The 27807-nt window shown below is 35.9% G+C and overlaps 1 protein-coding gene across 1 annotated transcript; it reads right to left on the minus strand.

The window, feature by feature from the left end:
- Window positions 1-1253: 1253 nt before the first annotated feature.
- On the minus strand, window positions 1254-27535 carry LOC132555045 (short transient receptor potential channel 7-like). The gene is made up of 14 exons (XM_060219385.1): window positions 27284-27535; window positions 13952-14446; window positions 12707-12880; window positions 11256-11420; window positions 10716-10983; window positions 9353-9492; window positions 8856-8955; window positions 7241-7392; window positions 5787-5935; window positions 4637-4835; window positions 3945-4169; window positions 2597-2731; window positions 1835-1901; window positions 1254-1513 (listed from the first exon to the last, which is right to left on the minus strand). The coding sequence occupies exons 1-14, from the start codon at window positions 27533-27535 to the stop codon at window positions 1254-1256; spliced, it is 2781 nt and encodes a 926-aa protein (XP_060075368.1).
- Between the last annotated feature and the right edge of the window lie 272 nt (window positions 27536-27807).

Genomic DNA, 27807 nt, shown 5'->3' on the forward strand with positions numbered 1-27807 from the left:
TTTTGCTACTGCTACAATTATAAAAGCTATGTCTGAAATTGTGATGGTATATAAAACGTCTGATTATATTCCATACCTGATGAAAAGAGCCCGTCTGCTTTGAAACGTAACAACACATCAAATACATTGTTTTGGTTCTTATCAAGATATTTGATTATAAAACAAAATGGTACATACAATTATATATGCCGAAATGAATGAGAAATAACGATATAACAAATTATAAAAATGCGATTGTCCTATGGACCAGCATAGGAAATGTATATATACATATATAGATATGATCACAGTCACGAATCAAAATATTCTGTCAATATATAAGAAAACATATATCACAATTTCACAGACAATGAATATACTTATTCCATGGCATGCTTATTGGTGTAACCTCATCTGACACATGTACTTCAGAACTTCAGGTATAAAGAGGACATCAAAGATTACAAAAAAGGCATTGAATCATTGACTTTGATTATCATTTTTTGACATTTTATTTAAGAAGGCGTACATTTTGTATAAATATGCTATTGTATGTTTTGTGCTTTTAAGTCATTAAGATGTTATACTCATTAGACAAGCAACACACTTAGCAAACGTTGACATTCTTACTGAAACGATATAACTGTCAGCATTTATATGCTGCAGGATAACAAAAGTTTCAAATCGTAACAATTTCCATCGTTTTCCCATAGAATGTAACGTAATAGAATTTGGGATGTACTGTATTAAGTGACGACTTGTCATTCACGTAAACAAATAATACTCTATTAATTTTGTTATAAGATAAAAGAACGTTGCATATCACTATCTTTATGATTTTTACATGTTCTTATTTTTGCTGTTTTATAAAACAAATTGTGCAAAAGCTCGAAGAACACCAAACTTATTATGACCCTTGCTGTTCACGGGTTAAATAATCCAGCAAGCAAACACACCAAACCAAATATATTCCCAAATATCATCTATAATTTGTATGAGTAAAAGGAAATACAGAAATATACAAAACAGCCTTATCAACCATCCCATGTAACATACATACTTTGAGAAACTTTCACTGAACCTTTAGTTTCACCCGTCCTTGGTGACTATGACCTGTATTGGCACCATAACAAAAACCAGACTGAACTTATTCACATTTGTGAAACACAAATAAACGTAATACTATCATCTCATGCCTCTTATCTGCACCGTTTTCGTTGATTTAGCAATTGTTATTCAGCACACAACCAAACATATATGCTATCCAAATTGGTTTAAAGAGTGGTGCGGACACTGTTTGCCAATGCCGTAAATGTCTTCTTTTCAGTCTCTGGTTCATGTTCAGCCTCGCTTTCACTGATGACGTCATCCGTTGTCCGAGACCTTCGCAGTTCTTTCGCTATCATCTTTACTTGGTCTGCAATTTTGGTTATTTGATGTGCCATATCGTCGTGTGCCGTATCTCGAAGTTCAAGGTTGTTTAATATTTCATACCGGAAACTGGAAATGTCCTGCTTTATTTCTTCGAAGTCATCTAAAATTATGGCAAGCACGTCGTATGGATTATTGAAAAAAGTGAGTCCTTGTCTATAATTTATCAACTTGGAAAACGTATTCTAACATAGAATATCTTAAATACTTTGATGTCTGATCATATCCTTTTTTTAACTTAAACGTCTAAAAAGGATGAACGAGCTCTTATTTGCAGTTATATGCATTACTTTGCTATTTATTCGTGTGTTATTTCATAATCGTTTAGCAGAAAGATACATCAATTTCACTAGAAGAAACACCCGTTATGAATTTTATAATATCACTTTGTTACTATTAAGCATGTATGATTGATTAGACTTACCCTCCGTTACTTCCGCCTCCCTTTGCTTTTCAAATATGTATCTCTGTATTATTGTCTGCATGACTTTCTATAAAAAGTAGTTTTTATTTCCGGTTAAGGTTTATATAAATTATCAAATAACGTATTATTATTATAATGTATTTCAGGACACTTTATTTTTCACGTATTCGATAAACAAATTTTACATTTTTGTCTATAAGTTAATTCTTGGATCGTTCACTATTTCCTCAACATAATGAATCAATTATGAAGATTCTAATCTTTTGAATTAAATTTCAAACTACATGTATACTTGTTAAATTACTCTTTAAGCTAACCTTATTTCTTCTGTGAACGTTCAGAAATCGGTATTCACATATGAACATACCGATTTTCAATATCTAAAAAGGCTTTCTCCGAAAATAGTTACTTTTAATGGTACAATATATTAACTTAGGTTTTTGTACCATTTCTAAAATCTCGTTATGATATAGTTTGAAGCATCTAATCTATATTTCCTGCACTATATACCTATATATAACGTACACTGACACAAACGATTAGTCAGTAAAAAATTATATCAACATGCATAATGTTCTTCTTTTTACATGTTGATGTTGAAAATGAATATATGTGAGACTTCATTCTCATACTCCCATAACATTTACTAGTTATTGGAACTCTAATCTACATAACAAATTTGTTGAGATGAATGAACAATTTTTCGCTATGGAAACAATCATGTTGTCGAAAGCAAGAATCACAAGGACCCAATCTACCAACCTGATAGTCTTTTTTCTTCTTCTCTCCATCTTGTCCCGTTGTGCTGCCCATACTTTTCCGTCTGTCCATGTCCTCTGGTCTAAGATTGGTCTCGTTCATGTCAATGGCTGTGGCTTCAATAGGACTGCCGTTACCCTGGATACAAAGAATAGAAAATCCCGGATGTGCTGAGATAGGGTATAAAGGGATTGTGAGCAATTTGTTTATCCTTTTCTTCTTTATTGTTTCTAACACGTTTACAAATAAAAGATTAAATCGAACGTTTATTGTGTGATTTATTAAAAATATGTTTATTAAGTTTTTGTTCTTACTTACATTACTACAAAAAAAAACAAATCGAAATTCAGCAGGAGCAAGAACACGAAAAAAAGACTAAACACGACTAAATGTAAAATGTAATGATACCCTAAAACCTCGAAAACAAGGAGACTTCAAAAAATAAACCTCTCCTGAAAATAAGCCTTTTTTCATACCTTTATAAACCTACAATTATTTACAAAAGTAACGAAACTTGTAAAGAAAACAAACCAACTTTCTTTCGAGTAATTTATGTATGAAAACATAGGTTCCAGGGAGAAAAAAATATCAGTTAATATGTAATAGTAAACATGAAAGTTTATTAATTAATGATGGATTTGCAATAGCAACATTTCAGGGCAGGTCTTATATCCTCATTGTTTTATATCTAAGGTTCCCTCTTCCATTTTTTAGAGGTAAGTTGTCAATGTAGGAAGAGAAAGGAAGATCGTAATGTTGAGCATCTACTTATCGATCATTATTGTTTTCTTTAATTCAAATAAATTCATGAATGTAACTGACATTTCATTTACAGAATAAAAATATTCATCCATAGGACAACCTGCTGATGTATAATTGCTTTCGGGAATTAAACGATACCAGATACCTTCAAATAGATATCGAGATCAAGTTGAGGATGTAAAGAATATTTGAACCAGTTAATGCATTATTTTACCATTTCTATGATTAACCGTAGAAGTAATTCTTTTCACGGGTCAGATTTTTCACGATTTTCTAAGAACAAGACCGAATAATATTTAAAACGAACTAAAACTTTGAATATGAAAGGACATCGAATACACAAATAGCATTATTTCACATATTAAATTTTCAAGATCACGTTCATGTATCGCAAAATCGCAAAAATATCATCCCCGCAAAAATAACCGGTTATGTGGAATACAATTAGTGAACAAACCTACAGACGCCCCTAAACGGTACAGTAGAAAGAGACTTGTTAGCAATTTCAAAATTTTGGCTTTGTTTATAAGAAAACTGATGTTGTTATATGGAATATCATACGGTGAAATCTCAACTAAAACTGTATTACCATTCCCCCGTTTTGGTCTGGATTTCTGTTTTTTTCGTCGTCTTCATCGTCAGAATCATCCTCGTCGTCATCTGAAGATTTTCGGCAACATGATTCGATGATGTATTCTATAAGATCACGTGGAACGGCAAGGATGTTAAGAGGAACTGGCAAAGCGGGACCAGACCCTATGTAGTCCATATACAATGTAGATCTCGCAAATTTCCACTCCGAGTCAGAGTCTTGCTATAAAGTTTCAATGAAATGTTCGGCGTATCACTATTACAATGCGTACAAAGTCAGCATTGTGCAAAAACGCAGCATTCAACATTTAGTACACAAAATGAAATGGTATTGCTTAAGTAAAATCGAAAAAAGTAAGCTTTCATGAACGGAGGCTAATTTTTCGCGACATAACTCGGTTAAACTAAGTTTATCTCACTTAAGCCAAAAGAAAAGCAAATGAATAAAGTACCCAATCTAAAAACGTAATAGAAATCTTGGCGACAGATTTTTTTAAGTTAAATAAACTGGTCTCTTAAATTAATCTGATTCGCACATTAAATAACGTTTATTTTAAGCATAAGCTATATTAATGTACACAGTGTGTCAGCTAAGTTTTATTCTAATAATGACAACAAAATTTACATTTTAATCGGAAAAAAATAATTAATACATTTTCATAAAAATAACATTTAAAGGTTTCAACTCACTGTTATGTTCTCAAAAGACCTTGACATCATAGCGATGAGCATGTTGAGCAGAACAATGACCATGGCAATGTTGTACATGCCGTAGATGATGTAGCCGATGTCCTCTGTCAAATGATTGTCGTATGCTCCTAATGTTACCACGTCCGTGTCTCCTCGGCCAAACACTGACCAGAACACCGTTCGGAAGGTAGCCATCACACTACAAGGTCGACCAGTGAAAATTTATACTATAATACTCTTTACCTTGACATTGGGACATTCCATCCGAGGGCCGAAGGTTTGACACACATGATGGAATATTCCTGTCTATTTAAACATGTACACGCATATCAAAGGGTGTTTCTCTCCTATCCTCAAACTTTTGAATATAAAATCATTTTCGACTTATCTCCGCTTAACTCAAGATGGTGCAATGTTTTCTCTTTTACTATTTCTATGGTGGATTCAACAAACGAAAAAATAATTCGATTTTCCAAAAAACATGTTTAGCTATCCAAAATTACATTGAAAAGCAACAACATTCAAAGCCATATTTTTTTATCATGATGTCAACCGATGTTTAAAAGTTAGATAACTGATAACTCCGGATGTAAATGTGCAATAAAATATAGTGATCCGTGTAATCATGACTGATCTATCTATTTTTTTCTCTTTTATTTATTTTAAAAATAGAATTATTAACGCGGGCGTGAGATTTTAACACTGGCTGAGATTTAAACACATTCACCAAACTTAAGTGCATTCCTCAGGAGAGAGTTTGAAATAAATAGTACTGTTCATATGCTGACGACGTTCACTTTAAATGGGTATGAAGATTTTATTTAAGTTGTTAATGGAACTTAATTAACAAAAGTACTTAAAACGCTACTTAAACGTTTAAATCCAGCCTTCTGGAGTGACCACGACTAACAAAACAAAGCATCTACATAGTATTTTCTTTTGTTATGTGTCTCTAAGTACCACTTAACACAGTTATTTCCTTTTATATGTAAATATAATTGATATCCGTATACGTTCAGCTTATGAGTCCATCAACAGATAAAACCACGTTTGAAACATGTATAATCACTCCCTATACGCAGTAGAACACATCTATGTAAAGCAATAACTCTAAGCAGCATATGTTGACATTTGAGAGGGTCATTCTTACTCTCCAAAGTGTTTCTCGGCGGAGAAGGTGAACTGGTGGTCGGTCACTTCGATCCCTTCGTGAACGCTGTAGTACCAAAACAGGTTGAACAGACCCACCATGAACGCACCAAGAACCAACATAAACAAGGCCAAGAATTTGAGGATATCCTACAAAGGAATTTCACATTAGGCGGTGTTTAGACGGGGATTGGGTTCAATTTTTTGTATATCACTATGCAATGTGAAATTGTTTGAACATGTTATTCGTTAGTGTTATTTAGTGATACAAGCTAAAACAAAATAAAACTCAAATTGACTCAACATTTGAAAACAGCAAGATCCTTAAAGGACAAAAAGAGCAAACACGAGAGTGAACTTCCAATATTGTGCAAAGCACACAGCTCACAACAACAATGTTCAATATAATACGATTTAAAAACACGATAGAAAAATAATACGTCCACTTTAATAGAGACATAACTATGGTAATAGTATAGAACAAGGATTTAAAATGCGTTAGTGTTAAGTGTAACATCAAGCAAAAAACGAGCATGTATGACGTGTCAGCTGTTTACATATACACTTTGACATTGTTGACGATGTTTGAGGTGCGGGTGAAAAATAACCAAATACGGGTGTGTACCATGGATAGGAATACTCTAAACCCTTGCAAAAGACTGTCAACAGAGAAAGTATCTTTCTTAATTACCAGACCCCTCCCCTCTGCTTTTAAGATTTTCTTGTCCATAGTACACTTCCAATGTAAGATTCCAATGAAACACACGCTAGCCAATTATTAAGATGCGTTAGCCAATAATTTTTATAAATATTAATTTACTCTCCTGTTGTCATCCTTATATCAGTTAAAAAACCAAATTTTAACAGTACTGAAAATTCAAAAATTTTCATCGAGATTATAATGCTTCTATTGCAAACGTTCTGAAATTGATACATACTTAAAAAATGACATAAATTTCAGTGGTTAGAGGTTAAGCCTTAATTGCATGACACAAGCTTAAACATATAAGCTACCCATACCCATTGCAGACAATGGTCTCTTCGCAACGCAACGATGAGTAATTTTTAACTCCTCATTCCAAGTGTCTTTACGATTTATATCATATTGCGACTAAATTTTTAGAACAGACACGCTCTGTATCTGGGTACTTTTTATAAAATTTTGTCCAGCCAGACAAAATCTATTTACCAAAAATGTGCATGTTTAAGTGTTCAAAATAAGCCGTGTCAAATATTTTGGTGTGATTTTAATTCCTAACTAGCAGATTCCGTGAGAACAAGATAACGCCAAATTAAAATGCCAAGGAAATAGTCATTTTTCAGTGTGTGATAAAAGGCCACTAAATTTCAGCCCTATAAAATATTAAAGTAAATGATATGGTCAGTAATACGCAATTTCCTACAAACTTAATATGCATGTTTATATTTGAACAAAATACAATAAATTTTCCATACCGTAATCATTTTACCAAGCGATATCTGGAGAGGACCTAGCACTTCATTTGCGGGTAGGAGGTAGGAAATCCTAGAGAAACTTAGAATATTTGCCATGGCGAACAAACCCTCAGACATGTTGATTGGATCCCATGCCATCCAGTAAAACCGATCTAAAGGAAAAATTGTAATGAGTGTTAACAAAAAATTGATACGATTTTTGCTTTGCTGTCACTACGGCAAATGTGAACAAAACGTCTTTAAAGAGGATCGTTAAATAAACAAACGAATATTAACACGAAGTATTTGTAAATAGTAATCTGCATATGATCTGTGAAACCGTAAGGAATATAAAAGGCGTAGCCTTAAGATACCACGTTATCAAAATAAAAACCAGAGAAGTAAATAGGGCGCTAGAAATTATAGATAAAAGATATATGTTTATATCAAACATGGAAACGGGTTTAGGAGAAACAATTTATTAGACATAATAAGCCTCTTTTCACAAGGAGTAGATTTTCCGATGTTTCGGAGTACAACCATCAAGGTCTTCATTTTGACAAATTACAACAAATTACAAGTTTTTTAAAATGCCTTTTTACCAAAATTATCACGTTTTCTGCTAGTGAAATGAGAGGACAAATACTACCAAAGAGGTACTGTCGACAATTTTTTGCATGCTTATTTCATTAATATTTCAACATTTACAAAAAAATACGTCTTGTTTATTTGCCATAAAGTTAAATGGAAATTGAGTTCTAAAAATAAAATGAAAAAATGCACGATTAATTTAACTTTCACATTTAAGAGTTTCGAGACACTAAGACATTTAGAACATCGAGAGTACAAGGTCATATAGCAACTTGGGCTGTTATTAAATATTAAATTATCAAATAAATCGATAAACCTAGCAGCAAGATGTAGAATACTAGGCACATTTATTACATGTAAGTTCTAACAAATTGCTAACGTATCTTACACAGTTTCGTGATAATTAAGGTGCTCGGGTCCATTGCTTTCTTATTAATGATATTTCATATCAACGCTATTTAAGGAACGTCTCATTTAGCCGAGTACATTTTGTTCTTAAACTGTTCTATCACTGATCTAAAATCAATCTTAATGACAGTTATTAATCTGATGTAGTCTGATCCCAGGAATATTCTGTATTTTGATGATTCTGTCAGGTTATATACCGATTATGTCCCTTGTTAAAGAATATACCATATTATTAAGCCTATGTATATGAATTTTATAAAGACTATCAAACAAACTATTACTTTGTAAAACATTAATATATTTGTGAGTGATGTGATGTTGTAGCGTATTAAACAAACGTGTTCTATTTCTGTAACAAAGGACATCATTCGGTAGAAATGCGCAAACCGACAAGTTAACAAGATATCATAGGGAGATATCCTGTTTTTTATCCAACAGCACGGAAAATTATTTTCATTAAATCAATAGGATTATTACTCTTAACATTTTAACATTAAATAAAATCTAAAACTCAAAAAACACGTCGCTTATATGTAATTATTGATAAACACAATTCGTAAAACTCCAATCAAGACCATGATTTTCCATCAATCAAATATATCCAACACGTACAGAATGTGTTTGGTGTCCTTTTTACCTTCGTTTAACCAATAGAGGCGGTAGTTAACTACATCCACTTCTTCCTGTGACCATGGTGCGGGATGAGTATGGCGCAAGAAATCTATTGATCCGTACATCTACGATAAATATAGATAATCTCGATGATACCAGAATTCACGAATACTGTTACTGTTAATGAGTGTGTGATATATATGTGATATTAGAATCCAAAAAGAAAAACTATTTGACCTTTACCTTTCTTATAGAGAAAACTTTGAGAAATGTTCTAAGAAAAGTGTGTGGGGATTGAAATATTATTAAGTATAATTCATTCGATTTTTTTCCATACTTACTGTAGTTATCATCACAAAGAAATTCTATAACTGTTGTCAGAGAAATCAAGTATGTTATTTTGGTGGGCTATTAGATTCAGTTACTAGAAAGACTCAGATTGTTTTGGGTCACTGGAATATTCAAACAAAAACATTAACACATTAACAACACTATCTGGATGTCGCTACGTCAGGTACATACCTTGAACATAACGGCATAACGCAGTGTGAAGGCCGCGAAGTAGACACATAGTAAAGTGATATCCATCAAATTATACCAAGACTTCATATACTCCCATATTCCGTCAGTAAACAGCTGGGCACATTCCTGACACGCAAATCCTGAAACAGCGTCAATTCAGAAACCTATAAAACCATGGCGAAGTTGTTTTTGAACTCGATAACAGTCTTATTTTATAAAGTATGATGATGTCTGTAAGTGTGTGAACACAGTTGTGTTTGTGTGTCTATGTTTGTACTGATACTACTTGATAAAGTATAAACATATGATACAGTTTAATTAATTTCTTCGCTCTAATGTGACCTATTCTACTTTATACTGAAATGAAAGTGTTACCTATTTGTGTGTCTTGCACAGTCCGTTGTTTGGGTATGTATGTGTCGGTTTTAATCGCTGTGCATCATGGTATGTTTTGTATTTGATACATTAAATATCAATGTAAAGTACTTGATATTCTAGTAAAAGAACAAACAGAAAAAACAGAACTGTTGCAAGTGTATTATCTTAAATATCAATAATACTTTCATGGTTACCTTGGCGACTAATATTTAACACTAGAACCATACTAGGGATGGTATGAATGTCAGATGTACAAATGCAGACTTCTATATATGAACCTATCGTTAATATACATCATATTGCCTTAACACGTAAAACCATGATTTGAATATCTCAGGACTACCTTCCTTAATCTAGAATGTTGGTATTTGAGGGGAAAACCTAAGTATTTCGATCTCGGCGGAAATATGAGAAAACATCATGAAAACTGAGTATTCGTGTGTAAAGTAAGACAGGGGACGACAAAATGCTTCAGATTAAACGGAGTCTTCGAGTTATATGAGTTCGAGAACACGAGGTTCGACTGTATGTAAAGAGAACGGTCAAGTTGGCAAATAAATTTGTTTCTCGTTTTAGGGAGTTGAGAAGAAACCTATTTTTGTGAAGGAGAAACTGTTGACTTTCTATACACAAAGATAGATTGATAATCAAAACCTCTTTGAGAGCAAGTGAGTCATTTTTCCCAATCTTGCGAAAGGAAGTGGTCTTTATGAACTTTTCTTATCCGTGTACTTTATGCATTAACAAAGACTCGATTTTCATTTTGAAATATAGTTGCGAATTTTGGTGGTGCTATATCAGAACTGTCGAACTGAGCACTCTTATGTTACGCGTACCGCAACGCGCACAATGTCTTTCACTTAGTACACGATATAGGATGAGAGTAAGGCATCTGTAATGAACTGAGAAATAATTTCTTTCACATGAAATCGAGGTAGGTAAGTGTCTCTTGAAAGCTTGCAATTCCTTTATAGAATAAACTTACCTATTACCCAGAACGATATAAGTATCTGTGTCAGGGTAGGAGCTAGAGGTCTAAGCGGAAAATCCATGCCGTACATGGTTGAATTGGAAAACGCTTTGATCTCCAGGTAGGTGCTGTGGATGTCCGGAAACTCGGAGCCAAGAGTAATTTTGTTAGATACGGTTCTAGAAGATTCCGCCGTGGACACAATAATAAGGACGAGGAAAGTAAGGAAAGACGTCGTCTGGCAGACGAATTTTACACACGGATAGCGAAGGTACTTAACACACTACAGAAAAAAGGCAAACATATCATACTTTATTTTAAATACATAATGACCAAGGTAACTAAATATTAAGAACATAATATAATTGTTCTATTCATCATTATATTCATAGAATATGAATGTCGTTTTAGTTTTGATTATAATCATCCAATATTTTCTTAAACGCATACTTGCAATAAATTTAATGAACAATAGGACAAATTAATTTTATAAATCATCTGTCGCATTTTGTCAAGTTTAAATCACATATAGAATTTACATATACAAATACTTACGTCTTTGCCAGGTGTTACAAGGTGTGTTAAGACTAAGAATGGATACGACAACAGGAACAATAACACCATCAAAATTCGTCTTGGCCATCTTGACCGCTGCATATTTTCCAGACCTGTGTACCATGTTGTCACAAGACGCTGCTGACAACTAGGATGTGCCACGAACTGAAAGAAAAAGATGACGCTAATTAAACATTATTAAACGTTACCTTTTCATGTAAATTTCAGGCATTTTTAATATACCGTAATATTAAAATCTCCGAGTAAATTTCTCGTTGGGTCATGTTTTGTTGTCATCAATTGTGAGATAAACTTGTCTTCAGGTTTTGTTGACTTATCGGTATTTTCTTTTTTGTTTTCTGTAGAAACCGATGTTATACTTTCTTTGTTTTCTGTAGAAACTGATGTTATACTTTCTTTGTTTTCTGTAGAAACCGATGTTATACTTTCTTTGTTTTCTGTAGAAACCGAGGTTATACTTTGTTTTCTGTAGAAACTGATGTTATACTTTCTTTGTTTTCTGTTGAAACCGATGTTATACTTTCTTTGTTTTCTGTTGAAACCGATGTTATACTTTGTCTTATACCAAGTATCCACTCTGAGTTTTAGGTTTCTAAAACGCACGTCATTTAAATATCTGTTTAAAATAATCACTCAAAGAAGCTAGTTCACAATTAGGAAATCGTATTTCATACAGCTGGGTAGACAGTTATCCTTATGGTCTTTGTCGTGGGAAAGAATCTAGGCATGCGGCCAAAACTTGTGGATTCATGTCTGTAAGAGGGATATGGCCAATAACTGTATTTCGCCATGCACCCAGTAACCTGCATGCTACCTTTTGTTTCATTAGAATAGTGGCACTGCTCAGGAAAGTATCTATTTGAGTTATAGTGTCTAATTTTAAATTTGTATTGAAAGGTGCGAATTATTTTGTGCATCTTGTCGACTACATGTTGTAAACACTGCTGGAAGACAATAATCCCCGAGGTTTGCCGTAGTCCGCATGCCACGTGCAACGTCTTTCGGAAAACGGTTTGGTTTAGATTACACACATTTACATATTGTTCTTCTGAAATCAACAGATATATGAAAACATGAATTAATTTAATTATGCATCTAGTACACCTTACCATCTAGAGTTCGTATTTTTCTCATTCGCCTTCTAAGTTTCCAAGTTGCTCTGACAGCTTGTATGATGCAGTTTATTCCATTTTTTCGCTCTATTATTTTAAATTCCAAATTTGTGTTGAAAGGTGCCAATCACTTGTTTGGCGTTTGTACAATATTCTTGACATCATAACTCAAGAATGTTAATACGGAAAATACGGAATTTTAAAAGGGAATATTAACTTACAGACCAACTATTGCCAACAGTTGGAATCCTACATTTAATACAGAATACTTTTCAAATAACAATACTTTTCTGGCATTAATAATTGTATGTCACTTACCTTCTTTTGGCTGTACTGTATGGCGAGGTTAAAACGTGCTAGACTCTCGTACTTATTGTCCTTCGGTCGTCCCGTTTTATTGAGTACTACTTCTAGTTCTTCCTGGGTCCGTACTCGGTCCAACAGCTTGACCACGTACTCGCTCAAGTCGTTCACTAAATCAAGGTATTCATTCTGTAACACGGATATAAACACTCACACAGACATACTCTGATATCTCAATATTTATATAAACTCTGACAACAGACATACTCTGATATCTCAATATTTATATTAACAGTGACTCTGATATCTCAATGATTATATAAACACTGACAACAGACATACTCTGATATCCCAATGTTTATATAAACAGTAACAACAGACATACTCTGATATCTCAATGTTTATATAAACAATGACAACAAATATACTCTGATATCTCAATATTTATATAAACAGTGACTCTGATATCTCAATGATTATATAAACACTGACAACAGACGTACTATTATATCTCAATATTTATATAAACAGTAACAACAGACATACTCTGATATCTCAATATTTATATAAACAGTGACTCTGATATATCTCAATGATTATATTTATATAAACAGACATACTCTGATATCTCAATATTTATATAAACAGTGACAACAGACATACTCTGATATCTCAATATTTATATAAACAGTGACTCTGATATCTCAATGATTATATAAACACTGACAACAGACGTACTATTATATCTCAATATTTATATAGATACTGCCAACAGACATACTCTGATATCTCAATAATTATATAAACACTGATAACAGACATACTCTGATATCTCAATATTCAATGCTACTCATCCTGGAACAGGTTTCCAGGTAAACATATGACAAGTACTCACTCGTAGAACATTGTGTGGGTAATGTATATGTACCACATACAAATTACATTAATCTACTGGATAAAATAGGACAAATATTTTTCTGCATTGAATAAAATTGAAAAAAATAGATACGTTGACTAGTTAAATACAGAATTTCTTTTTAAAATTATTGTCCGTTTCGATCGTTTAGATATTCATCTCTACATTAAACTGTAAATCTTAAGAGTAAGAAAGTGCTAAAATATTATTCAACATCATTAAAATTGATTTTTGATGAAACCTATAATAAAGAATGCCTATTGTTTCAAAGGGAGTGTTAGGAAACTCGGATGTTAAAGTCATGTCAAGAGGCCCATTGTGAGGTAGTGAAGTAGAAAACCTACCTTGAAGTACTTCTCGATTGCAGAAAGGTTTTGAAGCTCGTTGGCTAGCTCGAATGCTGTTAATATGGGATCCTTGCTAGACAAAGATATGTAGGCCTCGCTGGCGAGACCACGGTAAGCATTCAGTCTATATTTAGCCAACCGAAGTTTGTCAAACTGCATTTTATTTACGCAATCTTGACATGTACAGTTGAATTTGTGTGGTTTTTGAATTATCTCCCCTCGTAGAAGAAGCAGTTGGACAATTTCGTACTGGTTCTTTTGAGAGGCGAGGATAAGCGGTGTTATATCGGGCGAGAACTGGGACTCCTCAAGTGTTGTGTTGCTGAAAAATTGATCCACTCCACCCAGCTTCCGCTTGTCATTCCAGAGATCCAGGTAACGACGATGCTTCAGAATGGTCTCGGCAATCTGAACGTGACTAGCACTGATGGCCTGCAGTACTGATTCTTGGATGTGGAGCTCGCTGGACCGGTCCAATAGGATTTCTACCACCTGTGTGCATCATGTCAATATAAGTCATTATGTAGAACAATCAGACGTGCCTAATGACAGGAGTCCAGTGGGAAAAGTACACAAAGACGTGTTATGATAGTATCCATTTCGTTATACAGACAATTTGAAACAACTCAACAAGATTGATGAATTATCAGAGATGATCTATAACATGTTTGACATCCTATTTCGTCCGTGTTGACAAAAAGACGTTTAAACATTACAATATAACATTATTACCATCGACCGTCACATATTGCTTTCTTATATTAGCGAGGGAAGTTTATATTTCTTGAGGCCAAATATTCGTGATTTTGTCTTGAACAAATTTTGCCTGGTCTCAATTTCACTCAAGAAAATACACACCTCATATAAGCTACAACTCCAATGAAGCTACAATCAGACTCGCAACATAGCGTTAGGGGTTTTACCTGTACCTAATGGTAAAGTAATGTTTTAAACCTAATACACTGACCTTAATCAGTTTTAACAATATTTGGTAAAACGTCAGTCAGTATTATCTCTATCCTCTTTACACTCGGGATTTCTCCTTAAATAAATATGAGCTTCTGCTGTGTTATTTCCTTACAGTAAAACGTTTATGAGGTCACGTCTGTGTTGTTTCCTTACAGTAAAACGCTTATGAGATCACGTCTGTGTTGACCCTTACAGTAAAGCGTTTATGAGAACATGTCTGTGTTGGCCCTTACAGTAAAGCGTTTATGAGAACATGTCTGTGTTGACCCTTACAGTAAAGCGTTTATGAGAACATGTCTGTGTTGACCCTTACAGTAAAGCGTTTATGAGAACATGTCCGTGTTGACCCTTACAGTAAAGCGTTTATGAGAACATGTCTGTGTTGACCCTTAGAGTAAAGCGTTTATGAGAACATGTCTGTGTTGACCCTTACAGTAAAACGTTTATGGGATCCCTTCTGTGTTTACCCTTTACAGTAAAACGTTTATGGGATCCCTTTTGTGTTGACCCTTACAGCAAAACGTTTAAGAGATCACCTGTTTGTTAACTGTGTTGACCTCTTACCGGTAAAACGTTATGATGTCACTTCAGTTTTGACCCCTTACAGAGAAACGTTTATGGGGTCACTTCTGTGTTGATTTCTTTCACAGCTATGTTAGCCTCTTCAATAAAAATGTCCATGAGCTCACTGCTGAATTTACCATTAAAGTTAACCGTTTATGACCTCCAGCTACTTCATTGCCACGTCCACATCCAACTGTGCTGACGTTCAGCAGACAGGTGTATCCTGTTACACTGAATCATGCCGTCAAAAGATGCGTACAATTGAGCATGACCTTCACACATGACGTTAAACGGGTGCCGTATGTGTTCATTACTCAGTGAATCGCTAATGCCTGTAATGAGTCCCTATAGACGTCCGTCAAGTGAGACGGCATTTAAAGCGAGCCTTTCATTATAATGTGGCCTCATGCCTTATCAACCTACAGTCAAAACTACCGTATTTCCCCGGGGTGTTGGAACCCGATGGAACTGTTTCCCGAGAATATCTACATTGTAGTTGCAAGTACCTGACCAGAACACACAACATGACTAAACACTGGACATTACTAACAAATAAGGATTAAATATTTGACTGTAAAATAGTGCCATATAAAAATGCGTTACCATATTGTGAGCAAATGAAGCCTTTGTCAATTCTACATACATTTTTCTGCCGTTCCTACAGTCGGGAAGCACGATTATTATTTTCCATAGACAAGTTGTGTTGTAATAAGGCATGGCTACTTTATGTGACTGACACTGGGGATAATAAATATTTATCGAAACAGAAGAACAAAGTGATAAGGATTACTGGACTTATACAGATAATTGACATCTTCTGTTTCAGCCAATCGGAACTCGCATGTGATGGTACTTGCTGATCCCTCCAGAGAAGCCCCGAATGAACAACAAACAGACACCATGGTATAATACACTATCTAACGGGGGTGTATTATAATAACAATGGAGTATCAGACTTATATATATTGATGACATTTAATAGTCAACATGTATATACTTTCATGAATGGACGAAATGAGTGAAAAATATGGTCATGTAAGCTTTTCGATCTTCATGTAATTTGTTCTATTTTCTCAATAATATAATAAATATATATTTGCATTTAGTACTGAGACAATCAAACCAGTGTATAACTTTTTCAAGTGGACAATCTTAATAGTTGTCTATGTGAATAAATCCGAGTATAAAAATTTACATCGTAGATACCTCAGAGTTGCAATTCTTCTCAAGGTTATAACAGCGTGTCTTGTATACAGATCTAAACAATGTTGTACTGGTAAATGACAGCATTATTCTAAATCGATCAAGGGCAGCTTAAACATATGTTTTAACATGTATCACAAACAGCGACAAGAACATTGAACACAAGTTACAGCAACAGTATCAACGGCCTCTCCTTTATAGGTACCAAAATACACATTTCCCGTTTGGCTTAACTTGCTCAAACGATTGTACATAAAAATTGCGGGCATTCACTATCATGTATGTACTTCATTATCTAGTTGAAAAATAATATTCACGGTAGTAAAATTTTTTTAAAATAATAAATAAAACTTGGTCAGTCAGTTCTCTAAAAAAAATCATCTATTTCTTGTTAAATTAACCGAGATTTTGAGACACTTGTGCCAAGGAATCATGGCTTATGGGATATTCTGCACAGGTATTATTTCATATGATACCTTTTTATTTAAAAAAAATCACAAATGTTATCATCTTAATGAAATTGTTCACCTCAACTTATGATGTTTAATTTGTATAAATGATAAATAGATCTAGTTAGATCTAGTTAGATCGATTGACAACCCTTCGCTTGACCACGATGGAGTGCGACAGGGTTGCGTTTTATTAACCGAACAGTTGTAAAATATCTATATATATATATATATATTTTAATTTATAAAAAGAAACAAGTCGAAGGAAGCGATGTCCTTTTACGACCCAAGCAGTAAGTGAGCAGCGTACAGTAAGTTACAGAGTTCCGGATTCCCAAATACAAGTAGCACTCTAGTTACGTATCTACATGTGTTGATTTGTTACTTACACTCTAGTTACGTATCTACACGTGCTGATTTGTAACGTACATTCTAGTTACATATCTACACGTGCTGAGTTGTTACTTACACTCTAGTTACGTATCTACACGTGTTGATTTGTAACTTACACACTAGTTACGTATCTACACGTGCTGAGTTGCAACTTACACTCTAGTTACGTATCAACACGTGCTGATATTTCGCTGTAACAGGCACCATTGGTAAAAGGATAAATAACGCTGAAGTTCTTGATTTTAAAAATAGTTGCAGAGTAACGTCGATTTGGTCGCTACATATTTTTCACGCGTTTGCATAGAAATATTTCTGTTGTATATGATAGTGTGCCTAAGTAAAATAAAAAAAAAGCCTTGAATCTTGATTAAGACATGAATTTTGGGCTGCAGCTGTGTTGTTTCAATCAACCATCCTCGAGTACGATGGGGGAGGAGAATGGTCATAAAACTAATGAAATTTATGTGTTTTTTTTTATTTTCTCTTTGGTTTCTAGAAATGCCTGTTAATACAGCATCGTCGTAATTTTATTTTTTTTTTAAATATAAAATCTCCGACATTCAATTATTGACGCGACATTAGCAAATATGGCAAAAAATCCTTCACTCAAGGTGTGCCTTGATATCTCAGTGTTTTATCATTCATACCGGTGAGTTCAGCAATCGATGATCAGAAACTGTATATAAAACATTCTGCTACGGTACTACCTGCCCTAGATCTGTTTCGTCGCTGCTACAGATGACGCTAACTCCATAAATATCAAACGGCGATTTTTTTTTTTTTTTTCAAAGATATTATATCTTGTTTTTCATAAACATTAGATCACCTATATGACAGGGGTGGTGGTGTAAGAAAAAAGCCAAAATATAGCCACGTGCTGTGATAAAGCATTTGTACAAAAAAAATAATAATGAGTATGAGGAGGAGGATACACATCAATAAGCTCTGTTATAGAGAGAGATGTTGATGTACTTGTTGGCTGTCTTCCTATCTTATACAAGTAAGAACATGTTCCTATCACCGGCATCTACCATCCCAGGAGGGCGTGCATTTGGACCGTAAAGCAAATCTCACTTTTGAATTCCATTGGTATCCGGTGAAGACATACAGTACAAGCATTGATAAACCGACATGGTGATATCTCTACTTAATGATTACATGTCTATGAATTATGAGATTTTCTATGTTCCAACAGCCCATGAAATAGTCCTGTATGTAAAATCTGCTGAGGAAGACATATATATGCAGATTTTAACTGGTTCGACATGGTCTTTCGCGTGTGGCTAATGAATACATCTGTACGTAAACGATAGTGTTCATTTTAGATCAACTTGAATAAATACATTTCTCCACGTTTGACATAATCCGCATTGCTTATAACAGATCATGGAAACCACATTTGTGTTACATATTGTATGTCAAAGAAATAAAACACATATATACAGTTTTATATTTTTGGCACCGTTCCATCTCTGCCTGTGTATTACGTTGAGAGTTTTAAGATTTAAATTCTAAAAAAGTTTCATAATTTATATCAACTCCAAGCGCTTTAAAGTTAATCATTCATTTCTTTGTTTATTTATTTATTTACTCGTATCATCCTCACGTTCCTTGCTCGTATTGGAATAAAAAGTCTCTTTCTCCAACTGAATGGTATAAACACGATAACAATCGTGCATGCTTGGTAAAGTTCGAAAGTAATACTTGCAGATATGACACAAACTTTGCTTTTGGTTTTGCCCTCGGCTTGGATAACAAAGCAAAGCTTTTGTGTAACATGAACACTATGCCTTCCCTATTTATTGCCCCCACCCCCAACATTTCACATCATGCCACGATTGTCTCGTAACCGAAGAGAAGAAGAAAAACGGATTTTATTTTACCATTTTCTGACAAACTTTCATTTTATCTAAGATTTATTAAAAAGCAAACATAACAAAGCAATTTTTTTTAATTCAAAAATGATATTTCATATTTGCATGAAATTGTTTGCGGTTGCGTGTATATTTGCGCAATACTAACGAGGGATAATCTAGCTAGTAATGGTTGACGTCAGTCTTGTGTCCTTACAGACCTTTGTCTATTCATTCAATGACCAATTCAATATCTACTCTGCCAGGTGTCGTTACAATAAAATCTGTCAGTGGAAAAGTCATAATTAACCACCCCTCCGGTATTAGAACAAATGAGGGCTCTTGGTCTTCTGTATATCAGTGTTATCACTGTCTTCACTGAATTTAAATGCTAAACAGATTAAACATATTTGGAAATCTTTGAAATGGTAGGATAAGAACTATATGTGTTTTACGAGTTCATTACATGTAATGATTGTGGATGGAAGCGCGTTAGTCTAAATGTGGAATGAAACCAGAGTATCCGGGGAAAACAGTAGATGAACATCAGGTACCTTTTAATCCCCGATCAGCAGTTCGAATTTTATCGTCCAAGTGAAAAGCGTTGTGCGTAAAACCCGGAACGCGATCGATACTGATTAAGTCACCAATTTCTTATGTATTTATAAACAGCAGTATACAATATACTTAAACAGCATCGTTCTGGGATTATTTCATACTCAAGATGACGCAATGTTAGTGACAAGGATCTGAGAATTAGTCACTTACTGGATAATATGGACACTTCATTTTCTGTTTGCAACAACAAGCATACGCCGACACGAATTTTCTAAAAAAAAAATAGTAACAGTGACCATGACCATGACCCTGACAACTAAACTTTTCTACGATTTTTTGATGCTAAGTATTTGTTTGAAGTTTGATGAGAATCCGTTAAAAAATGTAGCCGCTACAACGTTGTCGAATTTTCACATTTTCACAGACGCAAGGAGGGACGGATGGAAAAAAACAGGAAAACTATAATCCCCCCCTCCCCCCTGCCCGATTTCACCGGTAAGGGACAAAAAAGGAACAATATATTTGGGACGAGAATATTTCTGTGATATAGCGCTCTTTCAATAAATTCTAAAAAAAAAACAAAGCGCTGATTGACCATTGGTCTACTTCGAGACAAAACACCATATTTTCTTAAAGCAGAAACGTGTGCGAGTTGGGAGATAATATCTATTTTGATATACTATACAGGTGTGACGTGTAGTCGGTGAGGAAGAACCAAGCAGGGCAAGTCTTTTGTATGTTGGAGATTTTCTACATGTACTGCGTCAAAGCACAGAACCATATAGCAATTACCGCTAAGGTGAGGTTATTGATGACGCTATGCCTATCTGTCTGTGGACACCAGATATCGAGAGAATATTTATTTCTGATGCCATCTTGGAAAAGATCATCGTCGTTAAAAAAAATCGATATCAAACCGACAGAATGTCAGGATTTGTAATTAATTAGCTTGTCATTGTATTTCAAGGCAACGAATTGGGAACATGATAATAACTGGCCTTTCCGTCTATCAGAATTAATTTTTACTGTGGAATACCACAAGGACACGAGAACACAATACCTACATGAATACGAGAACCTTATACTACAAAGACACGAGAATCTCATACTGAATGGACACAAGAACCTTATACTACAAGGACACGAGAACCTTATACTACAAGGACACAAGAACCTTATACTACAAAGACACAAGAACCTTATACTACAAGGACACAAGAACCTTATACTACAAAGACACAAGAACCTTATACTACAAGGCACAAGAACTTTATACTACAAGGCCACGAGAGCCTTATACTACAAGGACACGAGAAACTTATACTACAAGGACACGAGAACCTTATACTACAAGGACACTAGAACATTATACTACAAGGACACGAGAACCTTATACTACAAGGACACGAGAGCCTTATACTACAAGGACACGAGAGCCTTATACTACAAGGACAAGAGAACCTTATACTACAAGGCACGAGAACCTTATACTACAAGGACACGAGAGCCTTATACTGCATGGACACAAGAACCTTATACTACAAGGACACGGGAATCTTATACTACAAAGACACGAGAACCTTATACTACAAGGACACGAGAATCTTATACTACAAGGCTACGGGAGCCTTATACTGCATGGACACGAGAGCCTTATACTACAAGGACTCGAGAGTCTTATACTACGAGGACACGAGAACCTTATACTACAAGGACACTAGAACATTATACTACAAGGCCACGAGAACCTTATACTACAAGGACGAGAGAATCTTATACTACAAGGACACGAGAACCTTATAGTACAAGGACAATAGAACCTTATACTACAAGGCCACGAGAACCTTATACTACAAGGCACGAGAACTTTATACTACAAGGACACAAGAACCTTATACTACAAAGACGAGAGAATCTTATTTTACAAGGACACGAGAGCCTTATACTACAAGGCCACGAGAGCCTTATACTACAAGGACACGAGAACCTTATACTACAAGGACACGAGAGCCTTATACTACAAGGACACGAGAGCCTTATACTACAAGGACGAGAGAATCTTATACTACAAGGACACGAGAACCTTATACTACAAGGCCACGAGAGCCTTATACTACAAGGACACGAGAACCTTATACTACAAGGACACGAGAGCTTTATACTACAAGGACACGAGAGCCTTGTACTGCATGAACACAAGAACCTTATACTACAAGGACACGAGAACCTTATACTACGAGTTCACGAGAGCCTTATACTACAAGGACGAGAGAATCTTATACTACAAGGACACGAGAACCTTATACTACAAGGACACGAGAGCCTTATACTACAAGGACACGAGAGCCTTATACTACAAGGACAGAGCCTTATACTACAAGGACACGAGAACCTTATACTACAAGGCCACGAGAGCCTTATACTACAAGGACACGAGAACCTTATACTACAAGGACACGAGAGCCTTATACTGCATGGACACGAGAACCTTATACTACAAGGACACGAGAGCCTTATACTACAAGGACACAAGAACCTTATACTACAAGGCCACGAGAGCCTTATACTACAAGGCCACGAGAGCCTTATACTACAAGGACACAAGAACCTTATACTACAAGGACAAGAGAATCTTATACTACAAGGACACGAGAGCCTTATACTACAAGGACACGAGAACCTTATACTACGAGTACACGATAATTTTATACTACAAGGACACGAGAACCTTATACTACGAGTTCACAAGAGCCTTATACTACAAGGACACGAGAACCTTATACTACGAGTACACGATAATTTTATACTACAAGGACACGAGAACCTTATACTACGAGTTCACGAGAGCCTTATACTACAAGGACAAGAGAACCTTATACTACAAGGCACGAGAACCTTATACTACAAGGACACGAGAGTCTTATACTACAAGGCCACGAGAACCTTATACTACAAGGACACGAGAGCCTTATACTACAAGGCCACGAGAACCTTATACTACAAGGACACTAGAACATTATACTACAAGGCCACGAGAACCTTATACTACAAGGACGAGAGAATCTTATACTACAAGGACACGAGAACCTTATAGTACAAGGACACGAGAATCATACTACAAGGACACGAGAACCTTATACTACAAGGCCACGAGAACCTTATACTACAAGGCACGAGAACTTTATACTACAAGGCCACGAGAACCTTATACTACAAAGACAAGAGAACCTTATACTGCAAGGCCACGAGAGCCTTATACTACGAGGACACGAGAATCTTACACTGCATGGACACAAGAACCTTATACTACAAGGACACGAGAACCTTATACTACAAGGACACGAGAACCTGATACTACAAGGCCACGAGAGCCTTATACTACAAGGACGAGAGAATCTTATACTACAAGGACACGAGAACCTTATAGTACAAGGACACGAGAATCTTATACTACAAGGACACGAGAACCTTATAGTACAAGGACAGGAGAATCTTCTACTACAAGGACACGAGAACCTTATACTACAAGGCCACGAGAACCTTATACTACAAGGCACGAGAACTTTATACTACAAGGCCACGAGAACCTTATACTACAAAGACAAGAGAACCTTATACTGCAAGGCCACGAGAGCCTTATACTACGAGGACACGAGAATCTTACACTGCATGGACACAAGAACCTTATACTACAAGGACACGAGAACCTTATACTACAAGGACACGAGAACCTGATACTACAAGGCCACGAGAGCCTTATACTACGAGGACACGAGAATCTTACACTGCATGGACACAAGAACCTTATACTACAAGGACACGAGAATCTCATACTACAAGGACACGAGAGCCTTATACTACAAGGCCACGAGAGTCTTATACTACGAGGACACGAGAACCTTATACTACAAGGACACGAGAGCCTTATACTACAAGGACACGAGAGCCTTATACTACAAGGCCACGAGAACATAATACTAAAATTACACGACAACTTGAGTTTTATGACAATATTTCACAATATGTCTGACCAGCGGAGGGAAATAATAGGCAAAATGGTGGGAGCGAATGCTGTTAAAATTAACAGGATCTTGTTGTGATCCTCCTACGTACACAGGAGCAGTATACAATTTTCAGGTCGGTCAAGAAGACTACTACATGTTCTCATGTTCGAAAACATTACACCCATCTATGGTAAAAATGTTAATATAACCCTCAAAAGTATACCCTTCTGAACAGGCCGCGAAGATTTATACTTCTTTAAACGGTTACTGATTTTCATGTCCATGTGACTACGTTTTAACATTTGGAATAATTCTTGTCTGTTCATTTACTGAGCCTTATCACAAAGAAGAGGTAAAATAGGAGTTCCGAGTCTATGTATCAGTACCTACTAACATAACGTATGGTTATCTGAAATAAAAGCAATCTACGGTCACTAGTCCTCAACTCCAGATAATATATCAGCACAGGAAGTCACTGGACACCATCTCTACAGATATAACACAGACTTAGGTTAGTACAGGAAGTCACTTGAGACCATCTCTACAGATATAACACAGACTTAGGTTAGTACAGGAAGTCACTGGACACCATCACTACAGATATAACACAGACTTAGGTTAGTACAGAAAGTCACTGGGGACCATCACTACAGATATAACACAGACTTAGGTTAGTACAGGAAGTCACTGGGGACCATCAGTACAGATATAACACAGACTTTGGTTAGTACAGGAAGTCACTGGAGACCATCACTACAGATATAACACAGGCACAGGTTAGTACAAGATGTCACTGGTTAGTACAGGAAGTCACACTGGCGACCATCACTATGGATATAACACAGACTAAAGTTAGTACAGAAAGTCACTGGTTAGTACAGGAAGTCATTGGGGACCATCACTACGGATATAACACAGACTAAGGTTAGAACGGGAAGTAACTGGGGACCAGCACTACAGATATAACACAGACTTAGGTTAGTACAGGAAGTCACTGGATACCATCACTACAGATATAACACAGATCTAGGTTAGCACAGGGAATCACTGGAGACCAGCACTAGATATAACACAGACTTAGGTTAGTACAGGAAGTCACTGGAGACCATCACTACAGATATAACACAGACTTAGGTTAGTACAGGAAATCACTGGAGACCATCACTACAGATATAACACAGACTTAGGTTAGTACAGGAAGTCACTGGAGACCATCACTTCAGATATAACACAGACTTAGGTTAGTACAGGACGTCACTGGGGACCATCACTACATGTATAACACAGACTTAGGTAAGTACAGGAAGTCACTGGAAACCATCAGTACAGATATAACACAGACCTAGGTTAGTACAGGAAGTCACTGGGGACCATCACTACAGATATAACACAGACTTAGGTAAGTACATGAAGTCACTGGAGACCATCACTACAGATATAACGCAGACTTGGGTTAGTACAGGAAGTCACTGGAGACCATCACTACAGATATAACACAGACTTAGGTTAGTACAGGAAGTCACTGGAAACCATCACTACAGATATAACACAGATTTAGTTTGTACAGGAAGTCACTGGACACCATCACTACAGATATAACACAGACTAAGGTTAGTACAGGAAGTCACTGGAGACCATCACTACAGATATAACACAGACTTAGGTTAGTACAGGAAGTCACTGGAGACCATCACTACAGATATAACACAGACTTAGTTTAGTACAGGAAGTCACTGGGGACCATCACTACAGATATAACACAGACTGAGGTTAGTAAAGGAAGTCACTAGACACCATCACTACAGATATAACACATACTTAGGTTAGTACAGGACGTCACTGGAGACCATCACTACAGATATAACGCAGATTTGGGTTAGTACAGGAAGTCACTTGAGACCATCACCACAGATATAACACAGACTTTGGTTAGTACAGGAAGTCACTGGAGACCATCACCACAGATATAACACAGACTTAGGTTAGTACAGGAAGTCACTGGACACCATCACTACAGATATAACACAGACTTAGGTTAGTACAGGAAGTCACTGGGGACCATCAGTACAGATATAACACAGACTTAGGTTAGCACAGGAAGTCACTGGAGAGAAGTCACACAGATACACGTCCGTGTAATACTGACATGTCAAAAAGATGGACGTGTAATGCCGACTTGTAATAAAGATACACGTAATATACTGTCTAGTCATATGGACACTGAAATACTGACTAGTCATACGATATACACGTGTAATACTGTCTTGTCTTATAGATACACGTGTAATACTGACTATTCTTAGAGATACACGTGTAATACTGTCTTGTCTTAGAGATACACGTGTAATACCGACTATTCTTAGAGATACACGTGTTATACTGACTATTCTTAGAGATGCACGTGTAATACTGACTATTCTTAGAGATGCACGTGTAATACTGACTAGTCATACGATATACACGTGTAATACTGTCTTGTCTTATAGATACACGTGTAATACTGACTATTCTTAGAGATGCACGTGTAATACTGACTGGTCATACAGAAATACGTGTAACATTGAATTGTCATGTAGATACGTGTGTTAGTCGTGTAGATACGTGTAAATACGTGTGCTAGTCGTGTAGATACGTGTGCTAGTCGTTCAGATACGTGTGCTAGTCGTGTAGATACGTGTGCTAGTCGTGTAGATACGTGAGCCAGTCGTGTAGATACGTGTGCTAGTTGTGTAGATACGTGTGCTAGTCGTGTAGATACGTGTGCTAGTCGTGTAAATACGTGTGCTAGTCGTGTAGATACGTGTGCTAGTCGTTTAGATACGTGTGCTAGTCGTGTAGATACGTGTTCTAGTCGTGTAAATACGTAAGCTAGTCGTTTAGATACGTGTGCTAGTCGTGTAAATACGTGTGCTAGTTGTGTAGATACGTGTGCTAGTCGTGTAAAATACGTGTGCTAGTCGTGTAAATACGTGTGCTAGTCGTGTAAATACGTGTGCTAGTCGTGTAGATACGTGTGCTAGTCGTGTAAATACGTGTGCTAGTCGTGTAGATACGTGTGCTAGTCGTGTAGATACGTATGTAACGATGAATTATCCTTTGTGTTATTTATGATAAATTGTTTAAAAGAATGTGTTAATTTGCTAACGTGAACTAAACATCCTTCATAAAGGTCATCTACAAATTATCGTACTATCTGATATATTTGTACGGTACTCCTCTGACTCACTCAAAACTTCTACTGAATAATTCACGGGAAAACGTTAAAATTGTGGAGTGGGGAAATGCAACAATTTTAATAATAAATACTAAGAAAACGACAAAAACTTGATAACTTACCTCTAAGTGTTCATTTTTCACGGCAAGTCGTAAAGCTGTCCTTCCGAGCGCGTCGATGCAGTCGACGTTCAGGTCGGCGTTTCGGTCCACAAGCTGTTTGACAGTCGGCACATCACCAAACTCCGCCGCGTGCAGGAATTCATCTTCCAGGTCTACCAACTGTCGTTTTTGAACAGATTTATAACGACACAATAAATCAGCTAGTGAATTGAATTGCTGTTTCCTACTACCCTTACTAGTCCTTTTCGACATTATCATGTATGTAAACCGAAACACTTTCTATTCATGACATTGAAGGCGTCATGTGTATTTTTTCTCTACCGGAATTTACAAGTATTCCTAGAAAATATTAAGTTCCGTGATTTCTTTTAAAAGTCCCAGACACAGGTAGTTTAACCATTATTTCGGCGTGCTGCAGATACTTAAGCAAATTTCCGCTTTAAGAAGATCGTCCACAGTTTACACACAGCTCTCTGTAACAAAGTATAGCTTGTTCAGATATCCGTCATCACAGTAGACTGAGC

This window comes from Ylistrum balloti, unplaced genomic scaffold (assembly GCF_031769215.1).
Source record: "Ylistrum balloti isolate Yb309-2 unplaced genomic scaffold, AGI_CSIRO_Ybal_v1 Utg370450, whole genome shotgun sequence".
Taxonomy (NCBI): Eukaryota; Metazoa; Mollusca; class Bivalvia; order Pectinida; family Pectinidae; genus Ylistrum; species Ylistrum balloti.